At 34.6% G+C, this 10,707-nt stretch overlaps 1 protein-coding gene across 1 annotated transcript; it reads right to left on the bottom strand.

Annotated features, from left to right (window-relative positions):
- Positions 1-643: 643 nt before the first annotated feature.
- LOC110110080 (MADS-box transcription factor PHERES 2-like) lies at positions 644-1,580 on the bottom strand. Its single transcript, XM_020841384.2, has one exon. The coding sequence runs from the start codon at positions 1,578-1,580 to the stop codon at positions 690-692; it is 891 nt and encodes a 296-aa protein (XP_020697043.1). The 3' UTR covers positions 644-689.
- Between the last annotated feature and the right edge of the window lie 9,127 nt (positions 1,581-10,707).

The following is a 10,707-nucleotide window of genomic DNA, read 5'->3' on the forward strand; positions in this document are numbered from 1 at the left end:
ATTAATACATATTTGTTGAAGAGTGGTAAGTGAATAAATATTACTAAAACTGCAGTACTAAGCCATGCATAGGACTTCTAAGTTGACTAATTCTTTAGGATTAGTAGAAAAAGAGTTGCTCGCATAAGAGATGAGATAGTTGACTCTTTTTCCTCTTTTTTAGCCTTCTCTTGGAGCCTTTTTAACTCCTTTTCTATCAAGTGAGCAAGCTTTTGATGCTTAAAGACATCAAATAATGATAAATTATTTTCATAAGTAAAACTAACTAAAAAAATTTAGCGGTGTAACAAATGATCTTCAATATTTCAACTAAATTTATTGGACTTCATCTTCAACTGTAAAATTTATAGGGCAAGCAATTCTAATTTTATTCTTTAATTTACGAAATCATTAAAATGTATAGCTTCACATATTAATTATGGCATTCAATATTTTTTGTATAATTAGGTTTATTGAACTAGCTATTAACTTTGTGCAGAAAGAGGCTTTCAAACACAAACACAAATCACCAATGGCATCCATTAAACACATTCATATCAGTAAAAACAGCATGGAGGTAAGTTCAATTACAGCTTATTACCATTTGAACAAAAGCATCAATGATTTATTATTCATTTTGTCCTGGAAAATCAAGGGCATTCTACTTATACAATAGATTTGTATACAAGCAAGAAGAAAATATAAAGGAATCAGGTAAGCTGGCTGGCTTCATAATCCAGAAGAAGACTATCATAGCAGTTAAAGTCATCCAAGTGTCCCCACAAATTTGAGTCAGAAGGCAGCCAGGAAGCTAGTGGATCCTCAGTGCCCGAATCAGAACCAAGATGAGGAGGAAGACATTGCGAAAATGGAGAAGTTTGTTCATTAGGAAGAGATAGGGAAACTAGAAGAGGTTGTTCATGAGGAGGAGGACATTGGAAATTTTGAAATGGTCTTTCATGAGAGTGAGTATCTCGCTCCATCGGCATATTGAAATCAGCAAGATGACAAAAAATTTCATGGAAAAAGAAAGAAGTTTGTTCGTGAGGAGGAAGAAATTGGGCAAACGGAGAAGCTTGTTGATGAGAAGAAAGTTCCTGTTGCGAAGGAATTTCAAAATCAGTAGCAATATGAGAAGAAAGAGATCGGGGAAATGGATAAGCTTGTTGATGGAACTGTTGCAAAGCCATGGAACCGTTATACTCCGCCTGAAGCCGCTCCTCTTCCTCTTGACGTTGACGTTGGAGGAATTCTAGCCTCTCTCGAACCTCCTGTAATTTGATTTTCATGGCGTCCTTCTCTTCATGGAATGACTCCAAAGAAAACGAAGAATGTTGCTTAATTTTTCCCTTTCCTTCATAATCGCAAACAATGTAGCCGAGGTAGCGTTCTTTAATGCGAGAAAATTTAGGTGTATCCCTCTCGGGCCAGAAATCTATCATGTTGAGTTCCGGTGAAAATGAAGCAACCATAATATCAATGCCGCAAAGGACGGAGAGCTCCTCCGCTTTCTTCTTCAATCCTTTCAACCTCGTAGTGTATGTTGTGCGGCGAGCGCGTAAATCCTCTCTGTACTTAATCTCAAGTTTGGCGCGCCCCATGGCGATCTTTTCTTGCAGCAGGGGCAGAGCAGAGAAGCAGAGAAAGAAAAAGTTTTTGAAATTGCCGACCGTTGGGAAGCTGGTAAACGTTTGAAATCTTAAGGTTCGCTTCTCAGGTAGGAAGTTTTTATCTGTTTTTCTGGTTGATGCGTTAACGGATAGCTTCTATCAGGTTTTGAAATTGAAATTAAAATTAAAATTAAAATTTTAAAGTCCGTGCAATCAAATAAAAGTTTCAAATAATAATTTAATCAAAATTTAAATTATATGTATAATTTTAAACCATTTTAAAAGATACCTTCAAATCTGCGTTTAATACAAATTTGAATTAAATTTTAATTTAAAATGATTATTAAAAACTTCATAAAAAATATGTAAAATTATTGTTTTTTATTTAGCGTTAATAATGTATATCACTTTATATAATATCCATTTTTTTCAAATTCATCTGCCAAAAGATTATAATATAATCATTATTTATCAAATTAATTCTTTTAATATGAAATTCTATATAATATTAAAAATAATATTTTTTATTAATATTTTCTTAATTAATATTTATTTTATTTCTATATTTAATTATTTTATTGAATATTCACTTTAAAATCAATTTTTATTGTCAATCATCACCGAACTCTAGCACTGCCTATTGCTACTGGCCACTACTAATGCCAGCACCATCACTTAAACACCATTAGACTATTTCCACTGTTTAACTGCCAATTAATATCAGCACCACATAAATTAATTTATTCATTATTCAATAAAAATATATTTTTAGATATTTAAAAATATTTTATTCAAATCAAAGCATAAATAAAAATTCTTGAAAAAAGAGTTGATCCCAAACGGCCCTATAGATGTCTATATTGCAAAATTACTATATATATCAAAAAATTTTAAAATTCATTTCATGTGGATTATTATATGATCATTTTATTTTTAGATTAATTAATATTTTATGAAGTTATTACATAATATTATATCTAATATGTGTTACATTAGTAATGTCTTAATTCTATTTTTTACATTAGTTAAGGGCATAAAAATTTGCAATAGTATAGAGTGTTTAATATATTTGTTTAACATGAATGTCATGTTGCAACTTGTTTTCATAACAATGTTTTCATATCATGTGTGTTTTTTATGATTCCAAAATATTATTATATTGATTATTATTTCTCCTAACATATATTGAAAATATTGCTTTTGTTGTTTGTTGTACTAACGTTTCAGGGAAATCATACTCCAGATAGTTGAAGACTTCAAGAAAGATTAGACTAGAATTAATTGTATTTGAAGTCTGTACTTTTTAAACTTTTCTTGAGATTGAGATTGTGATTGTAATTAGGTAACCGTATACACACACACTAGGGAGTGTAAAAATTATAATCTTTTAAAACTAATCGTATTGTAAGATTTTGGATCGTACATGATGATTTGACATGAGCGTTCCTTCATAAAGCAATTAATTAAACCATGCCAAGAAAATTTTCAAAGTCATGATCGTACTATACAAAGTTATCTTCGTACAGACGACGTCAAGAGTACGAAATATATACGTACAAGTTCGTCCTAACGAACTCTTCATTTTTTGAACTATTCGTACCGTACAATCTTAGGTTCATACAAATGACGTTTAGAGTATGAAATATTTTCGTATCTATTCGTCCAAAAGAACAAGTGAATTTTTTGTACTGTTCGTACTATACGATCCTAGGGTCGTACAGACGACTTCTAGAGTATGAAATGGACTCATCCATTTTTGTACCAAACAAAACATGGTTTGATTAAAACATATAATATTGTACGATATGGGGTTCGTACAATATGTTATCCAGTGACAAAATCAATTTGTATTGAATCATACCGGATGAATCTATTAAATTTTTAATTGATCGTACTATACAATGTCAGTTCGTACATTGGTCAGTCAAAGTATGAAATCAGTTTTTATTAGATTGTACGAGCAAATTTTGAATTGTCCGTACGTACGATGTTCGAATGTTCTGTACAATCATGGATGATCAAAATTGAAATTTTTATTTTTTTGGATGATTTTTCGTCTCTTTCAAATATAAGGTCCTAAAAACTAACTGTGGATGAATGCTTCTTCATTTTTTCTTTTGAGAGCAAGTGTGAGAGTGCTTTGAGAGAGTGTTTGAGAGTGTGGAAAGAGATCTTGCAAGTGGAATTTGTGACGGGTTCACAAGGTTGCCCAAAGGTAGGATCTCTTTATAAGTTTTGTCGAATCTCTTCCTTACTTCTTTGAAGTTACTCGAGAGAAGATCAAAGGAGAAGATTCGGTTCTCTGCCGACGCTAGGAGGTTGTGAAAGGATGATGGTTCTCTACTGACACCATGAGGGTGTGAAAGGACGATGTTTTCTTGCAGACACTTGTAGAGTTCAAAAGAATAATGATACTCTACCGCACATGGGATTGGTAGAAGAGAGGTTATTTGTAAAGACTTCTCCATCTTGCTGTAGGATAAAAATGAGAGTCAATTTAGTAATAGTGCAATACCTGAAGAGGGAGTCTTCAGCGAGTGGACATAGGTCTAATTGGATTGAAACATTATAAATTTATGTGTTTTTTATTTCACGCTTTTTTTATTTTTTTTGTACGATTTATTTTTGTGGTTGAAAAGTTTTAGTTTGATAAAAAATTTTATTGTGCTAAAATTTTTAAATGGTTTTCTATAAAATTTCCAAGAGGTTTTTTAAAATGACCAATTCACCCCCGTCTTGGTTAGCATTGGAACAATTGCTTTAGGTTTAACAACCTATACAGACTTTCATGTCTGACACATATAGTGATAAAAATAACTTAAAAGAGATACTAGAGTTTCAACATGGGAAACCTAAAGCAAGGAAAATCACAAGGCCTAGCATAGTTGAAATGAATTCATTGGTATTTATTATTAAATACAAATTATACTCTTCTTCTTAATTGTGGAAGGAAAAGTATATAGTACGAGTTAGAAGAGACCCATGGCATGTGATCTCCCATTAAGAGATCATTTGATATCTATCTAATGATTTAATGTTTAAGAGACTACAGTCAAACGATGGTAGTAGGAGCATTAGAATCAAGCCACAATGGTCATGTGATTATTGTACGGTGATGGTGGTCAAGGATCATATTCGGGTAGTGATGTTTAGAGGGTCATAGTTGGAAGTGATAGTCGTAAGACCAACATTGGACTATAGTGATTCGAAGTTCATATTTGGGAGATTATGATTAGAGAATTATAATTGGGTGATAGTGGTCAAAGGACCATAGTTAGACGATGGTTAGAGGACCATAATCATAAGATGGTGGTTAGAGGTGGTTGACGAAATATAGTTAGGTGGTAATTATTAGAGGATTGTAGCCAAGTGGTAATCGTCAAAGGGTTGCAATCAAGGAATGTTGGTTGAAAGTCCATAGTCATGCGACAATGTTAGGAGTTGAATATTCGGGTGACTACAATTAAATGCATTAATTTTATTGTAAACTTATTTTTTATCTTAGTTTTATATTTTTATAAGCTTAAAAATAAAACCCTTTAACAAAGTCATACAAAGCCAGTTATAAAATACGAGACATTAATGTCACGTTCTAACTAATTAAATTATAATAACATTAGAAATTGCTTTTATTATTCTTATAAAAGTTTTATATATAACCATTCATGCTTCTTAACCAACTGATGTAGTGGTTCTTTGAGATGAAGAGGATGCAAAAAAAGAAGACCCAAATTGGGGGAACAAGCCAAGCTCAAAAGTTAATGATATTCTTCATCACTCCTTCCTACTACAATATGAGTATATATATCATGGCAAAGGAAGATTCTAGAAGCAAGAAGGTATGTTAATCCCTAAGTTGATTATAACTAAGATGTTCTATGTCATACTCCCCTTGCGTTAGAAGAGCTCAACTCCATTTAGACACATCATCAAGACGGAGGTAGATGTGGCAATTATCTTGGGTCAAAAATTTTGTGTCTTCTATGCATACTTGCAAGGATTCATGTCATAATTATTCGACAACTTTTATATTGGTTATCAACTACCTAACACAACCCTCCACTTTTCTCAGCACACAATGGAGAAAAAGGATTCATATAGCCCACCCCACATAGTGGGATAAAGGATTAATGTTGTGGAAAGCTCATTCCTTAGCCGAATGAGCTCCTTCGCAACTCCACAAGTTTGCATACCGCCATCAGTATAAATAAAAACATATTTAGCCCTTGAAATGAATTACTTATCCTAAATATAATCGCATAGTAAGGTATTGATTCCATCCCCAAACCATTTGAGGCAGCTGGTTGTTGTTGAACTCACCAATCAAGGCTTTCCATGATAAAAGATTCTTCTCAATCATTTCCATTGTTTAAGCTAGAAGTAAAGGAGGCAAGTGTTGTTGGGAGTAATTTGGATTCTATCATTATTATAGCATAACCTTATCAATAGCTTAAAGGCCTTATAAGCAAGTGTATTATGAGAATATCTAGATATCATTACATTCCATCTTTCTTCAAGAGAAGCACCTTCATGGACATGTAGGCTCTAATGGCATCCAAGGTTCTTCCTTGTTGAAAAAACTTCCTTTACACCTAAAGCACTTCCATGTACACGGTATGAGTTTGCCTTGTTAGGTAGCCATACCCAATTGTAGTTGCGATCTTGATCAATGTGGGCTTGACTTTGACAACCTTCTCTTCCTTTCAGCCTGATTGTCATCGTAGCCAGTGTTGCCACTCTTCACGCGAATATTATGCCAACCAAGGATATCAAAAAGGCCATTCACATCTTCAGTAAATGCAATCTCAGTTTCTCCATTAAATTGATATGATTATCATCATAGAAAACAACCAATTTTCTTCGATTCTAATGCCGATAAGATCAATATTAATTAATTAATAATTGAATATTTAATTGAGTAATGAGATCATTAATAATATAAAAATTATTAAAATAAAATTAAAAAAAAATCGTTAAATAATCAATAGTGTAAGTAGTAATTAAATAACTAATTATTTTATTAATAATTAGTATTCAACTTGGATTTATTATGTTGTATGCACTTTTCTTGGATTTATAACTATCTTATTGATGTAATTTAGCACTTCTTCTTCACATTTAAATCTCTAACTATCATAAATCTTGAAATATGCTACAAAACAGCTTCTTAGGATTTAAATGGATTTAATATTTGTCATACTAAATAATTTTCATGATATAACGCCCTCAAGATTTACTAAATACGGATTTATAGGAATTACTAAATCCCACTAAATTCTACTTGTTGCCAAACATCCCCTTAGCCAGCCATTTCTCCTCAACTTCATAATTGATTTCCAGCAACATCTTCTGCTCAATCATCATAGAACCTCACCCAATATAAATCCAATGTTCTTCTCCTCCCACTTCTCTTCCACTTAGATTTGACAGTGAGTGGGATTAGAGAATGAGAGACCGAAGCAATAGAATGTGGAAAGGAAACTAGCATGCGAGCTCGGGTAAATTGTAGATTTGGGATCTAGAGTGGGAGGCAGGGTTGACGGGATCAGTGCGTGGCTCTGAGATTATTTGCATGAAGCATGGGTGATGGTTTGCAGGTTTGTTGTGGGAGAAGGTTATTCACATGGGAGTGGAGGAGGTCGGGCGAGTGGATGAATGGGTGTTGTGATAAGACTTGGTGGATAGGGCAAGTGCGAGAAGATGTCGGACGCCATGGTAGCCAATGTGCATATTTGCTTAATTGAATGAATGAAATTAGAAATTAAATTATTTAATCAATCAAGTGAAGCATTCACTTGATCTGACCAAAAGGTTTCATAGCTTCGATCATCGTCGACAGCTCATCTTCTTAATCAGCTTCAATCATCATCAACAACTCATCTTCTTATGCAATCTATTTTCTTCATGGCTATGATACTAACAAATGTAGTGGACCTTTGCAAGAAGGAAGACCCAAATTAGGGAACAAACCAAGTTCAAAAGCTCAACAGTTAATAGTATTCTTCATCCCTCCTTCCTACTACAATATTAGTATATATCATGGCAAAGGAAGATTCTAGAACTAAGAAAGTATGCTAGTCCCTAAGCTAATTATAACTAAGATGGTCCTACATCAATCTATTTCAGGTGCTTTTTCACTCTTACAATAGCTTAAAACTTACCTTATTAAGTTATAAAGACAAATTCCAGCTAGAAAGAAATATTGAAAATAAAATCGGATTTTTCATCCTAATAAGTTCTTGATGCATAGTATTTTTAGTTATAGCATATCTTAGGATTATTACACCTGGTTTATTCATGTTTCTTTTAGAAACTTCTATTGTATAGTTATATACAAGCTGTAGGATATAGTGAAGAGATATGAATGATATAAATTTTGTAAAATGTATTAGTTTTTTACTATTATTTGGTGTTATTGACCTTAGGATCTGTTCTAATATCTTCTCTCTACATCAGTTTTGTATCAAAGCCAGAGAGGGTTTCTTTGAGAGCTTGGATAAAGGAAGAAGACATACAACCCATGAAGAAATTCAGGGTTTTGGATGCTTTTGTGTGCAGTGCAAATGAGCTTCACAAAGCTACCGGATGAGTTAATGACAGATCTATTTCTTTCTTTCACATATGTGAGAAATGAGCTACAAAAATTTAGTGCAGAACTGCTCTGTGCAATGAATCATCCTATCACAGATTCTGGCAACCATACCAGTTATTTTACTCTCCTTAATTGTAACCATACTTTCAAACATCTTCAATATTTCAAAGCAAACCCATGACCCATCTCTGTGCACAACACTAGTCACGCGACATGCCATCGCCTTCGCAGCCTGTGTTCCTATTCGCGTACAACCTCAACCCGAACTCACCGCTTCTACGTCTAGATCGACACCACACCTTCAATCTGAGTGCCCCACTCCACTTGACTAGACCTGCCCTATCTTATGAAAATCCATATCCTCCACATGACCCGCATTCCATTCGACCAACCTCGCTCTCACCTCATACAAATCTGATGATGTAGTGCATGATCAAGCCCTGGGACAACCTACCTCCATTTTGCATTCCCCACTTCTTCCAAACTAATTCCATTATTATAGTACTACTAGTACCTTTCTGCTTTCTATCTTACTTATAGTAATTTCTATATCTTTTTTATTCAAAAAATAGAAAAATATATAAGAGCACACCGGTGTAGATGAAAATAGTTTTTACAATATACCTACAGAACTTTATAGTTCAGGACCTGGAGCTTGCTTTGTCTATTTTCTCTTTAGTTTTCTGTTTCAGGTTTTCTTCGCCAGAGTACTCTACTTCTCTCCCAGTACAAGGGTCGCATCAGGTTGGTATCAAAGCTGTGATAGCATAATGACGAACAAAGGGAAGGAACCAGCCACCGATAAAGCTCCGAGTATTGTAACACCTTGGGCAAACCAGGATCACATCATGTGATAACTTGAGGAGTTATCAATAGAGGTACATAACCTTTCCATTGATTTTTTGTCGGGAGTTCAATCTCAATCGTGCAAGGCTACACCCCATATGCCTCATCAAGATCAAGTGCCAATAATTAATCTGGGCCATCGACATGGGATGGGCCTTAACTGTCAGCGGCGTCGACACCCCCAACAACTTATGGACCTGTCTGAGTTAGAGGAAGATACCCACCTATTGCGCGAAGGGGATTGTATAGAGTCTTAGGATGATGATGAAGATACTGATTATTTGGTCCATAATTACAGACATCAAAGACACCCTATCCATCACAGAGGGCATGCTGAATTTAAATTGAAGGTATATATCCCTTTTTTTATGGGCACTTACACATTGAGGATTACCTAGTTTGGGAGAAGGCCGTTTAGAATTTTTTTGATTATATGGAGATTGAACCTACAAAGCAAGTTAAGTGCGTAACATTCCATTTAAAAAGTGGAGCTAGTGTTTGTTGGTGGACTCAGTTGTTACATATTCGGCAATGAGAAGGTAGGGACCTTGTACACAGTTAGATGAGAATAAATCAACTCCTACATGCTCACTTTCTCCCCACAGATTATATGCAAATTTTGTATATGAAATACCAACAATATGTTCAAGGTAATTGCTCGATAAGTGAGTACAATAAATAATTTCATTGGCTTAGTGCAAGGAATAGTCTCAACGAGTCCATGAACCAGTTGGTAGTGAGATATATCGACAAACTCAGGGATATTATTCAGGATAAGCTAGAATTGAACTTGGTGTGGTCTCTTTCCCAAGAGATATTTTTCATATTAAAAATTGAAATGCAATAGAATCGACCACCCCGTGTCTCATACTCCTGGAGACATCCTCCTGAAATCCCTCAAGGTCACTCAAAGAGAAGCCCCACCCCACTAAAAGCAGCTGCTATTGTCCCCCCTTCACCTCAGGTAACTCAATCTTCTAAGCAAGTTGCATCTGTAGCTAATAACAAGTTCTAATCCCAGTTCAAGAACATTACCACAAGCAACCCGTATGCCAAACCATCCATACTCAAATGTTTTCGTTGTTTTCAGCCCAACCACAAATCCAACGAGTGTCACCAGTGACAATAGTTGCAATTATTAGAATTTGAGGAGGATGACAATATGGTTCATCCAATTAATGATAATTTCTAAGAAACCGATGATGTTGAAGGGGATGATGGTGATCCCTTAGTTTGTATCATTGAGAAGTTGTTAATTACCCCCAGCTGGTCCACCAATTCCCATTGAAATGCTATATTTAAACAAGGTGTACCATTAGTGGCAAGGTATGTGATCTTTTGATTAATAGTGCTTGTACAATGAATATCATCTCCAGGTCGATCATTCAAGCTCTTCAACTTAAGACAACTAAGTACCTGCAATCTTATAAGATTAGTTGGGTCAAAAAGAGTGGCAACATTATGTTTGTGAGGTGTTGTGCGATGTCTTGGACATGGATGTTTTTCACCTAATCTTAGGCCAACCATGGAAAATTGATGTCAGAGTCACAAATGATGGCCAAGCCAATGCTTATCACTTGGAATGGAAAGGAAAATGTCTCAGGCTAGCTGTTACCCACTCACTGGGAGACTAAACTACCAACTCCTGACCCCACTGCACCAATAGTTATGCAACTAGTT

The sequence above is a fragment of the Dendrobium catenatum genome, unplaced genomic scaffold, assembly GCF_001605985.2.
Source record: "Dendrobium catenatum unplaced genomic scaffold, ASM160598v2 fragScaff_scaffold_602, whole genome shotgun sequence".
Taxonomy (NCBI): Eukaryota; Viridiplantae; Streptophyta; class Magnoliopsida; order Asparagales; family Orchidaceae; genus Dendrobium; species Dendrobium catenatum.